At 41.3% G+C, this 19,169-nt stretch overlaps 1 protein-coding gene across 1 annotated transcript; it reads left to right on the top strand.

The window, feature by feature from the left end:
- The first annotated feature begins 13,642 nt into the window (after window positions 1–13,642).
- LOC143806760 (actin, alpha skeletal muscle 3) lies at window positions 13,643–18,925 on the top strand. The gene is made up of 7 exons (XM_077287620.1): window positions 13,643–13,783; window positions 15,454–15,601; window positions 16,337–16,661; window positions 17,185–17,346; window positions 17,516–17,707; window positions 17,801–17,982; window positions 18,687–18,925. Exons 2-7 carry the CDS (start codon window positions 15,473–15,475, stop codon window positions 18,828–18,830), a joined length of 1,134 nt encoding a protein of 377 aa, XP_077143735.1. The 5' UTR covers window positions 13,643–13,783; window positions 15,454–15,472; the 3' UTR covers window positions 18,831–18,925.
- Window positions 18,926–19,169: the final 244 nt, after the last annotated feature.

A 19,169-nucleotide genomic window follows, 5' to 3' on the forward strand; every position in this document is an offset into this window, starting at 1 on the left:
AGGGTAAACATCAGGTTACTAAGCGCGGCCCTGCGCTTAGTAACCCGATGTTTACCCTGGTTACCAGTGAAGACATCGCTGGATCGGTGTCACACACACCGATTCAGCGATGTCAGCGGGACCTCAACGACCAAAAAAAGGTCCAGGCCATTCCGACACGACCAGCGATCTCACAGCAGGGGCCTGATCGCTGGTACGTGTCACACATAGCGAGATCGCTACTGAGGTCGCTGTTGCGTCACAAAACTAGTGACTCAGCAGCGATCTCGCTAGCGATCTCGCTATGTGAGACGGGGCCTTTACACAAGAAGGTGCGGCTCTAGCTACAGGGTCTAGATGAGCTGATATGTATGCCACAGGTCTCTGTTTGTTTCCATGTTTTTGTGTGAGCACCCCTGTAGCATGTGAGGATATCTCAGCTGCCATCAATTGAAAAGGTTTAGTGTAGTCTGGGAGTCCCAAAGCCGGAGCTGATACCAGTGCTGTTTTCAAAGAGGAAAATGACTGTTTAGCCTCTTCACTGAGTGAATATGGTGTGTTGGCAATACAGTCATATAAAGGCTGCATGAGTTGACTTGCATGTATGATCCACTGTCTACAGTGTGAAACAATACCTAGGAAAGCACGCAGCTGTTTGTGATTCCTGGGTTCAAGCATGTTACGTATGGCTTCCGTACGTTGAGGTGTAAGGTGTCTGATGCCCTGTGATATGCAGTGACCTAAAAACACGACTGTTGACAAGCCTGGAGTTTCTGTCTATTTACTTTACAGCCTTCTTGCGCTAGGAAAATTAAGAAATTAACAGTTGAGGTAACTGCCGTCTGCTCATCAGGGCAACAAATAAGTAAGTCATCTACATACTGTAGAATGACTACTCCTGGTTCTGGGGTGAAATTTTTCAGCACGGTTTGCATTGCTTCAGAGTACAAAGTTGGTGAGTGTACCATACCTTGTGGCAATCTTGTCCACGCTAATTGTTTACCCTTGAATGTAAAAGCAAACAAATGCCAACAGTTCTTATGTAGTGGCACAGAAAAAAATGCGTTTGATAAGTCAATTACCGTAAAATATGCAGCAGTGCTGGGAATTTGAGACAGTAAGGTATGAGGATTCGGTACCACAGGGGTGACCAGTGCCAAAACCTTATTGATTTCCTGTAAGTCGTGCACCATGCGATATTTCACCATAGTTTCTTTGGAGGACACTTTCTTTTTAACAGGATATAAGGGTGTATTGGTGGATGACCTGATTTCTACCAAAACACCTTGTAACACATAATCCTGAATTTGTTGAGAAATCGCCTGTTCCTGCTGGGCGCTGATGAGGTATTGCCTGAGCTGAGGTAAAATGGTTCCCGGGGCAGTTTCTAACAGTATAGGAGCTACTGATAAAAATCCTACATCAGTGTCTCCTTTTGCCCATAGGCTGTCAGGAACCCGAGACAAGTCAATTTTTGCTTGTTGAGTGTAAATTTCGGGAAAATCCTCCATTGCCTGTATTCTAACATATGGTTCCAGAGTTTCTGCATCTTCAGGGATGGTCAGCATAACTGTGCCATCTTCTCTAAAATGGATGTTTGCATGCATTTTACTTAAGACATCAGTACCCAACAAGCAGGTAGGTGCACCTTTAGCAAATAAAAATTTGGATACAAAAGTTTTAGGGCCAAAGCTCACATTTAAAGGTTTTGTAAAGGGCAACGCCTGAATTTTACCATCATACCCTTCTGCATATGTAACCTTTGAGGATATATTGTCAGGATATGGTAAAAAGTCCTGATTTAAAATGGAGGATGTTGCTCCCGTATCTATCAGAAAAGGTACATTTTTACCCTCAACCTCAACTTGTATTATTGGTCTTCTAGAAGGAAGAGAGACCTGCATAACCTTCAGTCATTCTGAGCTGTCTGTTTGATCAGGCGCTGGGTTATTTATCCTATTTTTGGGTACAAAGGTTCCTGAATCTATATCTGCTTTTCTCTTCCTACATTCCCTTTGGAAATGTCCTGGCTTCTTACAGTAATGACAAGTAAACTTTTGATTAGCAGAGCCAGTATTAGCCTGTGCAATTCTTACTGGCTTAGAATTTTCTCTTAAGTCCATTTCTATCCCTACAGCTTTCTGTCTAGCCAGGTGTGGGTCTTCCAAGGTTCTCCAATCAGGGGTTGCGGCCTTAAGCTTTTCCTTCACTTTTGGAGACAATCCATCTATAAAGGTTTTTGTAACTAACCTCATCATTCCTGGAGCGGTTAGATCCATGCCTTCATCTCTGAAATTATTTTCTACACTTAGATAATATTCGTCTACTGATTGTCCAGATTTCTGAGCCACCACTCCCGTTGTTCCTCTCTGCCTCTGTCTCTCCCTCATGAAAACCATTAAGTGATCTACAAATTGCGTACCTGATTCTATCGTTTGTAAGGCACCATCTCCTGCTTGGGGCCTATGTACCTGTAGATTTGCTAATAGCTCCTGGAAGAGTCCAGGAGTCATTTTCATTCTACATAATTCTTCTCCATCTGCCCAAACTCCTGCGTGAGTCTGCATAATTTGCTGTATATATTGTGCAAATCTAACTGGACACTGGGTGGGATCTGGTGCGTTATGCAAGAGAGACATGCCTTCAGCGGGGGACCAAGGGAAATATTGTCGAGTTTGGTGGTATCTAGTTCCCATTACTCCGTCAGCACCAGGTTCCCTAAAGGGTCTTGGTACTACCCTAACAGGGGCAAGTACAGCGCCATGTCTAGGTGTACCACAGGCTAGGCAATCATTTCTCCAGTCTGGATTTTGTTGTCCACAGTGCGGACATACCCATCCTCCTGGTCCGGCTAAACTTTGAGGTGGTGTTTGGAGAAAAGATGGGGCATGTGGGTTAAGGTATGGGGGTGGGGTATTTTTAGATTCCACATTTTGTTTTTTTCCACAGCCTGCGGGTCTAATACACCACTTTTTACTCTGTTGATTATATGTCCATCCCTCATTTTCTGCTACCCTAGAGACATCAATCAATGCTTGGATCTGATCTATCCATTTCTTGTCTCTTATTATGCCTTTTTTTCTTTCCTGAATTCCTTCCCATAGTTTTCTACTAAAAGTTTCTGCCCTAGTAACTCCAAACTTACTAAAAATCTTTTTCAGCCCCTTAGTGGCATCTTCACCACTTCTCTCCTTTATGATAGTATAGATATCTAATTCTTCTGGTTCCGACTTTGTTTGCTTATTCCCCATTTTCTTATCCTGAGCTTTCTTGCCCTAGGTGGCGTTTGGGTATGAGAATACCTCGTTACCTTCTTCCTAAGGAGCTAGGATGGCTTTTTCTTGCCCTAGGTGGCGTTTGGGTATGAGAATACCTCGTTACCTTCTTCCTAAGGAGCTAGGGTGTTTAAACTGTGTTGATGTAAGAAAATCCTGATTCCTACACCTATAGCAAACAACACAAATGCAACCAGACAGAAAAAGAAAAAGAACATACAACGTATCTTGTCCCAGGCTAATTTATCTGTCCTGGGCTCATACTATCATACACAACGTATTCTTGTCCCAGGCTAATTTATCTGTCCTGGGCTCATACTATCATACACTTATCCGTCACCAGGTTTTTGTCAAAGACAGGATCAGAGATTGAACATAGGCGCGGAGGTCTCCCCGAAAGGACGCAACCACGTTGCCCAGTGGGACAGTCACTTCTTCTGTTTCAACACCCTGGGCGGCTTATAGGGCTATTCCCAACTTCCACACACCTTCTATTCACATTCACTCTCATTCAATGCCGTACTCCGTGAGGTGATCAATTCCTAAATAGTTCAAGAACCCGAGCTATAGGTATCCTCCTCTACTAGAACTACCCGCTAAAGAACACGACACAGAAAATCTTACGGACAGTGCAGGGCAGATATAAGAGATCTAACAGTGTCTCTTACCTGGCCAGGTTTTTGTTCATCTGCCGTCCATTATCCCAGATTCTCTTTTTGTTCGTATTCTGCCGGTGTTCTTGAAGGAATACACAGACCTCGGGTCCCTGTTCAGGCGCCAGGAAATGTCAGGATCACACTCAGTCGGAGTAGCCTTTGGAAGTGGGGAATCACCAGAAATAATACACAAGACACGTCTTGTATAGTGTATCACTGGGAAGTCTCTGAAGCACGCCTGCCTTCAAGGTGCTATCCCTTCTTTATATAGTTGTATCGGTAGGTTTAGTGGTTATACAAGTTTTACATGTTTAAACAAAGAGACAAAACAGTAAAGAAAGAAAGAAACAGTTTCGTGGGCGGCAGTTTCACAACAAACAGTACAAAGGCAATTCCACAGACAAGAAAAACAGGATTTCATACTATAGCTAAAATGTCCTTGAATGGACATGTCAATATTTATCACAAATTCTTTTTTTTTTTTTGGTTCATTGAGGTAATCATTTTTGTTCTGCTCTTCACAGTACCAACGTCATCTCTCATTCCTCTGTGCCATTTCATTATTGTTTTGCAAAGCTGAACACGGAGCATGAACTGTCTCTCTCTACTGTAAACATGCGCTGTACTCATGGTCATGGAGCGCACAGTGCCTCGCTCTCTGCCTGTCACTGTGAACATGGCTCCTCGCTTTCTGGCAGTACCGCTTTTATTGGCGGAAGAAAACACCTTCGTAATACAGAGACAGAGTACAACACCGCCCAAGCGTTCACACTCAGACTTTCTATGTGCGCAGTGACTGCCTCTAGGCAGAAGATGATGATGGTGGTAGTAGTTGGAGCATTTAACACAGTCATGAAGCAGCCATAACAACATGAAAGAGAAGTATTTTTAACGAGATACCACACTGTTCGATATGTGGCCTGTATTTGTTAATTTTTTAACCTAAAATAGTGTACCGAACTAAAGTAACAGACAGCAAATAAAGCTGAATGTAGGCCTGAATTTCCACAATTTGTAGGCCACAAATACATCAGACGTCTGACAGTGATAACACACTGCCAAATATGTGGCCTGTATTTTGTTAAATGCAAAAGAATGCTGTATATAATTACAGTAACAGACAGCCAAAAAAGCAGTACACCGGCCTACAATGACCAAACTTGGAGCATGCAGATATGAGGGCTGTCACGGAAATACCACACTGGCAAATACTGTATGTGGCCTGTTTTTTTTAAAATGCCAAATAGTGCTGTATATAATTAGAGTAACAGACAGCAAAAACAGTGGCAAAACAGCCTAAAATGCCAAAACTTGGAGCACGCAGATATATGAGGCCTTTTTGGGTGAATTTAAAACACCAAAAAAAAAAAAAGTGGCACAAGGCTAGCACACACAACTATGCTACGTATGCCTGACAAACTATGATTTTTAAACAGGTCTCAATCTGATAGAACGGTTTGTATCTTTTTTTTTTAGGGGGGGTTAATTTTTTTGGGAAAAAAAATGCAACTAGGTATATAGTAAATAAGCTGCACCAGCAGCAGGCAGTTATGGAGCTTTGGGAGGGATGCAGTGGGAGCTATGTACGCACATACAGTGCTTGCAGGCCTTGCACTGATGTGAATATGCCGTGCCCTGCCTATCTAGCGCGGCAATATCGGGACCCACGAATTAGCCCTAAAAAGGACTGTTGGTTTCTCAGGAGTTGTGGATTTAACAGTTGCAGACCTACATTAACTCTAAAAACCAAAATTCTGATCCTATCTCGGCAGCAGCTCTCCCTACTCTCGTTGAATCCAGAGCAGAATGCGGCGAGCAGGGCGGCGCCAGGTCTCTTATACTCGGGATGATGCTGTGTGGCCAAGCCAATCACTGCAAAACCACAACAAAGATGGCTGCGGCGTTTCATGGCCTGGCAGACAATCCCTGCATCGTGATTTAGTCTCTAAAGTCCACCAAAACTGCTGGGTGGGACACCAGTTACCACCGAATAATCCCGGAAATGCTTGCTGCTCGCCGAGTACACCGAGCATAGTGATAGTCGGGCGAGTAACGAGCAGTGGCGAGCATGTTCGCTCATCACTACTTATTACATTTAATTTAATAAAAACTAGAAATGTTATCAAAAGTATGTGAGAAGATACAAAAAAAGTTTAACATTTTAGTGGAGAAAAATTACTAATCTCTGATTTATCAGTCACTTATTAAATAAGTGACTGATAAATCAGAAATTACCGTAATTTTTCTCCACTAAAATATAATATTTTTTTGTATCTCGCTCGTCTTATTATAGTCTCCTGTCTCCTGCAGTGATCATTAATCTTTTAATTCACGCCTCAACGTGAATTCAGGGTAGTGGGCGCTTTATATAGAAATCTATGGAGGGAGAGCTTGCGGAAAAAGAATCATGGAGACGCCCTGGCAGCTTCCTGGAGCTAGAAACTGCATATGGAAAAACTGCTGAAGAATGGTAAAATATAAAAGTCATGAAATGACCAGAAATATAGTTACTCTATATGTACACATGATGGGTTATTTTGAAAATTCTGCAGAAGTATAATATATATACCGTATATATATATACTATATATATATATATATATATATATATATATATATATATATATATATACTGCTCAAAAAAATAAAGGGAGCACTAAAATCCCACTTCCTAGATATCACTGAATGACATATTTCAGTTGCAAATCTTTATTCATTACATAGTGGAATGTGTTGAGAACAATAAAACATAAAAATGATCAATGTAAATGAAAATTAATATCCCATGGAGGTCTGGATTTGGAATGATACTCAAAATCAAAGTGGAAAATCAAATTACAGGCTGATCTAACTTCAGTGGAAATGCCTCAAGACAAGGAAATGATGTTCAGTAGTGTGTGTGTTGCCTCCATGTGCCTGTATGACCTCCCTACAACAACTGGGCATGCTCCTGATGAGGCGACGGCTCACTGGTTAGCACTGCAGCCTTGCAGCGCTGGAGTTCTGGGTTAAAATCCCACCAAGGACAACATATGTAAGGAGTTTGTATGTTCTCCCCGTGTTTGCGTGGGTTTCCTCTAGGTTCTCCGGTTTCCTCCCACATTCCAAAAGACATACTGATATGGGATAGATTGTGAGCCCCATCGGGGACAGCGATGATAATCTGTGTAAAGCGCTGCGGAATTTTTAGCGCTATATAAAAATAAAGATTATTATAAAAAAAAATATATATATTATTATTATGGTCTCCTGAGGGATCTCCTCCCAGACCTGGACTAAAGCATCCGCCAACTCCAGTCTGTGCTGCAATGTGACGTTAGTGGATGGAGCTAAACATGATGTCCCAGATGTGTTCAATTGGATTCAGGTCTGGGGAACGGGCGGGCCAGTCCATAGCTTCAATGCCTTCATCTTCTAGGAACTGCTGATACACTCCAGCCACATGAGGTCTGGCATTTTCCTGCATTAGGAGCAAGCCAGGGCCAACCACACCAACATATTGTCTCACAAGGGGTCTGAGAATCTCATCTCGGTACCTAATGGCAGTCAGGCTACCTCTGGCGAGCACATGGATGGCTGTGCGGCCCTCCAAAGAAATGCTACCCACCATTATTGACCCACTGCCAAACCAGTCATGCTGAAGGATGTTGCAGGCAGATCGTTTTCCATGGCGTGTCCAGACTCTGTCACGTCTGTCACATGTGCTCAGTGCGAACCTGCTTTCATCTGTGAACAGCACAGCGCGCCAGTGGCGAATTTGCCAATCCTGGTGTTCTGTGGCAAATGCCAAGCGTCCTGCACGGTGATGGGCTGTGAGCACAACCCCCATCTGTGGACGTTGGGCACTCAGACCATCCTCATAGAATCGATTTCTAACCATTTGTGCAGACACATGCACATTTGTGGCCTGCTGGAGGTCACTTTGCAGGGCTCTGGCAGTGCTCCTCCTGTTCCTCCTTGCACAAAGGCTGAGGTAGCGGTCCTGCTGATGGGTTGTTAACATCCTACGCATCCTCCTTATCTCCAGGTGTAGTGGCCTGTCTCCTAGTAGCACCTCCAGCCTCTGGACACTACGCTGACAGACACAGCAAACCTTCTTGCCACAGCTCGCATTGATGTGCTATCCTGGATGAGCTGCACTACCTGAGCCACTTGTGTGGGTTATAGAGTCCGTCTCATGCTACCACGAGTGTGAAAGCACAACCAACATTTAAAAGTGACCAAAACATCAGCCAGAAAGCATTGATACGGACATGCAGTCTGTGGTCCTCACCTTCAGAACCACTGCTTTATTGTGTCTTGATAATTGCCAATAAATTCCATCTGTTCTCTATTCCGTTTGCACAACAGCATGTGAAATTGATTGTCAAACAGTGTTGTTATATATAAATATATATATACATACAGTTAGGTCCACATATATTTGGACAGAGACAACATTTTTCTAATTTTGGTTATAGACATTACCACAATTAATTTTAAACAAAACAATTCAGATGCAGTTGAAGTTCAGACTTTCAGCTTTCATTTGAGGCTATCCACATTAAAATTGGATGAAGGGTTTAGGAGTTTCAGCTCCTTAACATGTGCCACCCTGTTTTAAAGGGACCAAAAGTAATTGGACAGATTAAATAATTTCAAATAAAATGTTCATTTCTAGTACTTGGTTGAAAACCCTTTGTTGGCAATGACTGCCTGAAGTCTTGAACTCATGGACATCACCAGATGCTGTTTCCTCCTTTTTGATGCTCTGCCAGGCCTTCACTGCAGTGGTTTTCAGTTGCTGTTTGTTTGTGGGCCTTTCTGTCTGAAGTTTAGTCTTTAACAAGTGAAATGCATGCTCTATTGGGTTGAGATCAGGTGACTGACTTGGCCATTCAAGAATATTCCACTTCTTTGCTTTAATAAACTCCTGGGTTGCTTTGGCTTTATGTTTTGGGTCATTGTCCATCTGTAGTATGAAACGACGACCAATCAGTTTGGATGCATTTGGCTGGATCTGAGCACACAGTATGTCTCTGAATACCTCAGAATTCATTCGGCTGCTTCTGTCCTGTGTCACATCATCAATAAACACTAGTGACCCAGTGCCACTGGCAGCCATGCATGCCCAAGCCATCACACTGCCTCCGCCGTGTTTTACAGATGATGTTGGATGCTTTGGATCATGAGCTGTACCACACCTTTGCCATACTTTTCTCTTTCCATCATTCTGGTAGAGGTTGATCTTGGTTTCATCTGTCCAAAGAATGTTCTTCCAGAACTGTGCTGGCTTTTTTAGGTGTTTTTTTAGCAAAGTCCAGGCTGGCCTTTTTATTCTTGATGCTTATGAGTGGCTTGCACCATGCAGTGAACCCTCTGTATTTACTTTCATGCAGTCTTCTCTTTATGGTAGATTTGGATATTGATACGCCGACCTCCTGGAGAGTGTTGTTCACTTGGTTGGCTGTTGTGAAGGTGTTTCTCTTCACCATGGAGATTATTCTGCGATCATCCACCACTGTTGTCTTCTGTGGTCGCCCAGGTCTTTTTGCATTGATGAGTTCACCAGTGCTTTCTTTCTTTCTCAGGATGTCCCAAACTGTAGATTTTGCCACTCCTAATATTGTAGCAATTTCTCGGATGGGTTTTTTCTGTTTTGGCAGCTTAAGGATGGCTTGTTTCACCTGCATGGAGAGCTCCTTTGACCGCATGTTTACTTCACAGCAAAACCTTCCAAATGCAAGCACCACACCTCAATTCAACTCCAGGCCTTTTATCTGCTTAATTGAGAATGACATAACGCAGGAATTGCCCACCCCTGTCGATGAAATAGCCTTTGAGTCAATTGTCTAATTACTTTTGGTCCCTTTAAAAACAGGGTGGCACATGTTAAGGAGCTGAAACTCCTAAACCCTTCATCAAATTTCACGGTCACATGAACGGTCACGTGAGCGGTCGCGTGACCGCGACGTCATCGCAGGTCCTTCACTCACTGCATTCTTAGGAACGGAGGCAGACGCTTGCACCGCTGAGGTCCAGGGTCCGTCGGAGGGGTGAGTATATCCATATTTTTTATTTTTATTCTTTATTTTTTACATGAATATGGATCCCAGGGCCTGAAGGAGAGTCTCCTCTCCTCCAGACCCTGGGAACCACACGCCGTATAAGATGACTGGGCGTATAAGATGACCCCCGTCTTATACTGCGGGTATATCCCAAATTCCATATTTTATATGGAAAAGTTGGGGGTCGTCTTATACGCCCAGTCATCTTATACACCAGAAAATATGGTATTTTGTTCTACTGCGGAACAGCTCTGCACACAGAACAATTTCACTGCCACTAAATGGCAAGGTGGGATATGGTGTGCTGTATCACATTTAGCAATAGAATTTTTTTTTTGTTTTAACTATGCAGCAGCTGTGCAGAACGATGAAAAAGCAACATTTTCTGAGACCTATAGCATCTCGGTTTTTCAGGATGTGGAGATGGGTGAGGACAAGCTAATGTTTTTACTGATACCATTTTGAGGTTGAAACAATGTTTTGATCGACCTGTTATTGCATTTTATTGCAATGTTGCGGCGACCCCAAAAAATGTAATTTCTGCGCCGTTTACCGATCGGATTAATTTTGTTTATATGTTGATAGATCGGGTGTATCTGAGCGCAGCGATACCAAATATGTGTATTTTTACATTTTTTAATTGTTATTTTGAATTGGCAAAAGAGAGGTGATTTGAACTTTTATATTTTTAAAATGTTTTAAATATTTTTTTAAATATTTTTTTTACTTGCTTCAATAGTCTCCTTAGGAGACTTGAAGGTGCGGTTATTGGATCACTTGTGCTACACATAGCAGGGCTTTAGCTGATGGGCGCGGTTTGTTAAGGCTACGTTCACATTTGCGTTGTGCGCCGCAGCGTCGGCGCCGCAACGCACAACGCAAACAAAAACGCAGCAAAACGCATGCACAACGCTGCGTTTTGCGCCGCATGCGTCCTTTTTTTGATTGATTTTGGACGCAGCAAAAATGCAACTTGCTGCGTCCTCTGCGCCCGGACGCGGGCGCCGCAGGGACGCATGCGGCGCAAAACGCATGTGCGACGCATGTCCATGCGCCCCCATGTTAAATATAGGGGCGCATGACGCATGTGGCGACGCTGCGGCGCAAACCGCAAATGTGAACGTAGACTAAGTGCAAATTAAATGCTGCCGTCAGAGAATGACAATGGCATTTAACATATTAACAGCCGCTGGTGGATCACATAATGTTATTCTTTCATGAGTTATTTACAAGTTTCTCTTTGTTTACAGCCATCGACATGTCGCAGAGGTTAACACGAGGAGTGGATAGAAATCGTGTTGATGTCTGGTGAATGCAGTACCCGGGTCATTGCAGCAGATTTCAATGCAAGACACCCTACGGTCACATGAACGGTCACGTGAGCGGTCACGTGACCGCGACGTCATCGCAGGTCCTTCACTCACTGCATTCTTAGGAACGGAGGCAGACGCTTGCACCGCTGAGGTCCAGGGTCCGTCGGAGGGGTGAGTATATCCATATTTTTCATTTTTATTCTTTATTTTTTACATGAATATGGATCCCAGGGCCTGAAGGAGAGTCTCCTCTCCTCCAGAGCCTGGGAACCACACGCCGTATAAGATGACTGGGCATATAAGATGACCCCCGTCTTATACGGCGGGTATATCCCAAATTCCATATTTTATATGGAAAAGTTGGGGGTCGTCTTATACGCCCAGTCATCTTATACACCAGAAAATATGGTATTTTGTTGTACTGCGGAACAGCTCTGCACACAGAACAATTTCACTGCCACTAAATGGCAAGGTGGGATATGGTGTTCTGTATCACATTTAGTAATATAATTTTTTTTTTGTTTTTAACTATGCAGCAGCTGTGCAGAACGATAAAAAAAGCAACATTTTCTGAGACCAATAGCGTCTCCGTTTTTCAGTATGTGGAGATGGGTGAGGACAAGCTAATGTTTTTACTGATACCATTTGGGGTTTGAAACAATGTTTTGATCGACCTGTTATTGCATTTTATTGCAATGTTGCGGCGACCCCCAAAAATGTAATTTTTGCGCCGTTTACCGATCGGATTAATTTTGTTTATATGTTGATAGATCGGGTGTATCTGAGCGCAGCGATACCAAATATGTGTATTTTTACATTTTTTAATTGTTATTTTGAATTGGCAAAAGGGAGATGATTTGAACTTTTATATTTTTAAAATGTTTTAAATATTTTTTTAAATGTTTTTTTTACTTGCTTCAATAGTCTCCTTAGGAGACTTGAAGGTGCGGTTATTCGATCACTTGTGCCACACATAGCAGGGCTTTAGCTGATGGGCGCGGTTTGTTAAGTGCAAATTAAATGCTGCCGTCAGAGAATGACAATGGCATTTAACATATTAACAGCCGCTGGTGGATCACGATTCCACCTGTTGATATTAGGGGCAGACTTAGTCCAAGGAAAAAAATCGGAAAAGTACACAGCCCCATAGAATAACATCAGTCCGAGCGCAATCTGATATTTTGTCGGATCGAATTCGGACCGAAAATACTGTCATCTGCACCTGCTCTAACACTGATTAATTCACATTATTATAATTTCTCCATCTTCTCCATTGTGTCAGTGTGTGGAAATGTCATCTGAGTGCAGTCTGATGATTCGATTGTCAGATGAAACTTGGACCCGCTGCCTTTTTTTTTTCCTTGTTACCAACCCGGTTGGAGGAAAAAAATCGGACATGTGCGTGGCCCCATAGACTAACATTGATCCAAGTGCAATTGCATTCCATAGACTACCATTGGTTCTATTGCACTTGGAGGTAAAATACGGCGGTGTGCACAAGCCCTAATAGTAAGACATTGCATTGGATTACATGTACAATCAGAAGATCGCGTTTTGGGACAAAAACAGTGCTCAAAAAACTAATAATAAAAAAAATATTCCAAGGAACAACCCAACCTAAACATTATCTATCCATAACTGATATTGTAATGTGGTCGGGTGCAATCCATCATATTAAGAAAACAGGACTATGCAAAAGTGGTGCACAGGTGTGGGAAGTGGCCTATTCATTAAGAGACGCACGACTATTCCGAATTCGGAAAAAATGGTCAAAAATTATCAAATTGGAAATGCAACTTGTTCTGCAAACAAGCCCTCATCAGAAAAAAGTTTTGCGCTGTTAGGTTGTACCAAGAATATTATTAGACTTGCCCTATAGGGTTTAATGTGTACAAACATGATATTGTGAATCTCGGTCCGTAGTTTGTCATGTAATATGTGTCTTGCAGCGAGCTTTATAGCGCGGCCCGGTAAATGTTGATGTGGTGTTACATGTTTCTTGGTAGTTTGATACTGAGCCCGTGGAAGACTTCATGAGACGTTATAACGTACAGCTGTCTGCACAGATACAATATCTATGCGGGATCCTTACTGCTAATTACGCTGCAGCTATGCAAATTATAATTCTAAAATATGTTTCTTTATCGGTAGATCCGTTAATGATATTTACAAATCTGTCAATATCTCTGCCTTAAGAAATCTATCTATACACACACAGCACTTTCTAAGTAAAGCCTCTCGGGTTCTATATCCAGGAATAGCCATGTGTAAGGGTGAGCTCTATAGAGGCCTTGGGGGAGGGAGACCCCCTCTATATATGGTCAGTACTCAGACCCCCAGCTTGGACCCTCACAAGGCTGGCCTGGCCAGTCCTGGCTTCTCTCCAAATATGGAGCTAAGTGAGTGTGGGATTTCCCTGATCACCACTACAGGGGGCTACCAATATAAATACATGTCTGTGGACAGCACTTGCCAGCTCACAGCTACACCTCCGCCCTCACTGCTGCAGCTTGGTAAGTCCTGTACAGCACCATCCAACCTTTCATAGAAAGCACCGCAAAGCATCCCCTACTATCCCTAGCAATATCCATTATAATCCCCATCAGATTATTTGGAATCCCTTATTATCACTAGCAATATTCCTTATAATTTTTTATAATCCCTATCAGATTATTTGGAATCCCTTATTATCACTAGCAATATTCCTTATAATTCCTATCAGATTCTTAAGAATCCCTTTTATTCCTATCAAATTATTATGAATCCCTTACCGTCCCTAACACACTAACAACCTCATATTATCCTAACAGATTATCCAGACTATCAGGAATCACTTATTATCTCTATCAGATTGTTAGGAATCCTTTATAATCCTTAACAGATTATTAGGAATCCCTTACAAATTATTAGAAATCCCTTAATATCCCTATGAGATTATTAGGAGTTCCTTATTATCCCTATCAGCATATCAATTAATCCCTTATAATCCTTATTGTTATATTAGGAATCCTTTATAATCCCTATCAGATTTATAGGAATTATGATACCTATCAGTATATCAATTAATCCATTATAAATAATCCTGATCAGTTTATCAGATATCCCTTATTAGAGATTTCTTATTATCCATAACATATTATTAGGAATCCAATATTATTCCTAACAGATTATCCCTTATCAAATTATTAAAAATCCCTGATCATTCCTATTAAGATATTAGAAATCCCTTACTTGAAGTCCCTTATTATCCCTTCCAGATTATTAGGAAATCCCTTAACATCCACACCAGCAAATTTAAGGTTTCCCTTTTTTTGATGCCCATCAATGTATCATCTCCCACTTTTTTAAATGTATTTCAAGTCATAACCAAACTTTTAAGTCCTTATGTGGTGCACTTTTTAATTAATTTATTTTTTTTGAAATTATTTCTTGCCTATAGAATATCTTAAAAAATGAATAATATATTCCTATATAAAATACTTACAGTCGGTGTCTAGCAAAGCTGCCCGATATGATCAAGGTCCTAATGATACATGTTCTGTATAATAGTTACAGATAAATATGTAAACCTATGTTCTTCCAACAACTAAATTCTGTAAAGCGTGAACTAGAAGCCAAGCTAATGGCTAATACATACGATCTGCAGAGCATCTTCTGTGCAGTCTTCCTTTACATTAATAACCCATCTATAGCAAGCCGCAAAAGTCAACATAATCCCCAAAATAATTGCATTTTATAAATATTAATTACTCCATTAAATCACTTACCAACCCAAGAACCACATATTATTTTCCCTAAACCTAACACTGGCCTTACTCTAGCTAGTCTTAAAAAAATGCCTTTGTAGTAGGTAAGAAAAATATAGAATTCCTCGCAAATTGCATATCATGTACATAAACTTTTGGTAATGATTAGGACCTTATCCCATTGGCTGAAAATGTTAGTAATGCAGGGTAAAAATTTAAGGAGTTAAATATATCCCCTCTTGCCAAACTTCCAATTTAACATCCTGAGAAAGACAGCTGAGTTAAGACGTAAAGGGACAACTGGTGTAAAAGGAGCAGATGGGACGAGAGGGAGGACAGGTGCAGTCGCCAGGCGAAGGCGAAATATAACTATCAAAGCCTCTACTGTTACTTAAGCTGCTACTTAAGTGTATTCTCATTCTCTGCTCCCTTAATAGCCTCTCTCCAGACTCCACCATGTGTGACGACGACGAGACCACCGCCTTGGTGTGCGACAACGGTTCAGGACTTGTGAAGGCTGGCTTTGCCGGTGATGATGCTCCCCGTGCAGTGTTCCCCTCCATTGTTGGACGTCCTCGTCACCAGGTAATATTTTCAAACCTTTAGATTTATTTCTCACATTATCCATTTGCGATATCCATAAAGTGAATACAAAACAAATAAAAAGTTCTACTATATATATTTTTTTAATTGATGCTCGGGGATAATCTACTATTATATCATAAGCACTATTTCCCCATTAAAGTTGTAATCTATTGGAAACATACTGTACATGTTATAACAATAGAGGGAAAATTTAAATATATTACTCTAGTTCTATGCTTCCCTCGAATAATGGTGTTCAATGTGGACATACATGTTAATTCTGGTAATCAAAACTCTGGAATTGTATATATCTGCACCGAATTACCATAAATTTGGACATAAACAATATAGAAACAAATTCCAACTTTCAGGGGTTTTTTACTCAGAATTTTTTTAATGTCTCAACCTGAAAGTGTATTTTTTGGCATTTCTAAAAACTTTCTAGAAATCTCAATTTTTATAAAAAAAATATATAACTGTAGCCACTATTACATGTACAAGTAGCCCCTTCAGAGAAGAGGTTAAGACCTCTTGTGCCACCTATTGGAAGTAGCAATCCGAAAAGTCAATATCGATCCATTAAAGGGGTTTACATGATTTAGGATAAAAAAAAAACACCCAAATAAATTTTATTTTGCAGACGTGTTTCTGGTTATTTACCACGCAAATAGTTAAATGGCAGCTCATATCTGCATTGTGATATTCTTCTCACAACTACATTTATTTCCTCTCCAGGGTGTCATGGTTGGTATGGGTCAAAAAGACTCCTATGTTGGGGATGAAGCTCAGAGCAAGAGAGGTATCCTGACCCTTAAATACCCCATTGAACATGGTATCATCACCAACTGGGATGACATGGAAAAGATCTGGCACCACACCTTCTACAATGAACTTCGTGTAGCCCCAGAGGAACACCCCACCCTGCTTACTGAGGCTCCCCTGAACCCCAAAGCCAACCGTGAAAAGATGACACAGATCATGTTTGAGACCTTCAACGTCCCTGCAATGTATGTTGCCATCCAGGCTGTGCTGTCACTGTACGCCTCTGGCCGTACCACAGGTGAGATCCGAAATATGGACCTACATAGAATTGTATGATAATTTAGCATTTATGCAAATAGCCCCTTCAGAGAGGAAGAGGACTAGAACTTTAGTGCCATCTATTGGGGATGTAGCAATCCTAAACGTTAATATCAACCCTTGCTATGTCACTTGTAAAAAAAAAAAAAAAAACTCCATTTGCATACAAGTGTTTCGCGATGTATGCCCCTCATGAGTGCAAAAGTACCATAGTTCTGATTTGAGAAGTATCTAAACAGGGGATGTAAGGGGGAAATTTTCTTACTTGTGGAGAGTGCCGAGCTGGTGTAAGGAGACTTACAGGCCATTCAATGCTTCTCATGTAATTTAAATATGTAACTACCCTCTTACTAGAGGAAGAGGACTAGAACGACAGTGCCACCTCTTGAGGGGTAGCAATCCTAAAAGCCACTTAAGACGAATGTTTCTAAGACATAATTATGCAATTTCATGTATGTATTTATCTATATACCCTTAATAACAATCTTAAAACATCTGGACAGGTATTGTGCTGGATTCTGGAGATGGTGTCACCCACAACGTACCAATCTATGAAGGTTATGCCCTGCCCCATGCCATCCAGCGTCTGGACCTGGCTGGCCGTGACCTGACTGACTACCTCATGAAGATCCTGACTGAGAGAGGCTACTCTTTTGTCACAACTGGTAAGGATTGCTTACTTGAGAATTCAATAGACAGGAAATAATAATGTATAATTAATTTGCAAAGTATTTTATAACTTTTTTTTTTTAATAAAAGTATCGACTGCCTAATATGAACATCTTCATTTCTGGCGTTTCGCACTTTAATCACGCTTAAATTGTCCTCTTAAAGCTGAACGTGAAATTGTCCGTGACATCAAGGAAAAGCTGGCATACGTAGCTTTGGACTTTGAGAATGAGATGGCAACAGCTGCATCCTCCTCCTCTCTGGAGAAGAGCTATGAACTTCCAGACGGACAGGTTATCACCATTGGAAATGAAAGGTTCCGTTGCCCAGAAACCCTCTTCCAGCCATCCTTCATTGGTAAGAGGACAATTACATTCATCGCATCTGCATCTACGTCTAACTTGGTGTAATATTCTTTGATCTCACACGACTGCATATGATCCACCCTAGGAATGGAATCTGCAGGTATCCATGAAACCACCTACAACTCCATCATGAAGTGCGATATTGACATCCGCAAGGACCTTTATGCCAACAATGTACTCTCCGGTGGTACCACCATGTACCCTGGTATTGCTGACCGTATGCAGAAAGAAATCACAGCCTTGGCACCCAGCACCATGAAGATCAAGGTAAACATTAAATCCACATATGTATCATATTTAATGCAGGGGGGAAGAAAAGGAACGCAAATGAGCATCGTCTACTCACCAGCATGTGCTTTAATTTATAATCACAAGTGCTAATCAATAACATTTGGTAAACTTTTTTCTTTCTTTTATTAAAGATTTTTTATTATGAGCAAGCACACAAAGTGAACTTTTAGATTTTTTTGTAGACCTGGATCTGGGTATTTAAGGAAGAAAAAAAATAAAAGTTTAGTTACTGTTTAAATTTTTGGGAGTGAATACTGAAAAAACTTTAAGGAACCAGTCAGTTGATTTATGCTATCCAAACTACGGGGAGCATAAATCAGAGCCCAGCTTCATTAATGGAGCCAGGTATGTTGTTTTTTTTTCTGAAATGCTGCAGGCTTTCAGAGAAAACATAATATAAAGATCTGGCCTTGGACCAAAGGTATAGATAAAACTAGTCCTTAGCTGCTCCAGGTGATTGGTAGGTCTCTTCCGATGTACAAACAATGCGCTGGCGCTTCAGAGAAAAACATACCTGGCTGTAATCGTGCACGGGCGGCATGAATCGATTGGACAGGTTCCCTTTAAATATCAAAAGGCACCTTAGTAAAAGGTAAATGTAGTTGAAACTTTTGTGCTACTTTGTTAATGTTTTTTCTTTTGCAATGATGAATAATCCTTGGTAATTTTCTTTCCCGCAGATTATTGCACCACCTGAGCGTAAATACTCTGTCTGGATCGGAGGTTCCATCCTGGCTTCTCTCTCCACCTTCCAACAGATGTGGATCAGCAAGCAGGAATATGATGAGGCCGGTCCATCCATTGTACACAGGAAGTGCTTCTAAATTCACTACCCACCGAATTATATTTTCCTATTTCTCTAGCAATTACAGAGATCATCTCCTATTCCTACAAATAATAAACTAAACCTTTTGAATAATTTTTTGTTTGTCATTCATACTTCAGATTGTGAAAGAGATAAAAAAAAAAACTGGGCTAAATAAAGATAATAAAACTTTGGGCTTTTGAATGATTATCCAACAATATTATTGTGTAGTAACATTCAAAATCCCATCAGCAAATTAAGGGCAACAGGTTTACGGCCTTAGGGAAAAAAAGAAAATGGCTGCCAGGCAAGTGATTGGGTAGCCGATATTGGACGCAGTTGGGCATCCATCATGCAC

The sequence above is a fragment of the Ranitomeya variabilis genome, chromosome 2 (assembly GCF_051348905.1).
Source record: "Ranitomeya variabilis isolate aRanVar5 chromosome 2, aRanVar5.hap1, whole genome shotgun sequence".
NCBI classification, from domain to species: Eukaryota; Metazoa; Chordata; class Amphibia; order Anura; family Dendrobatidae; genus Ranitomeya; species Ranitomeya variabilis.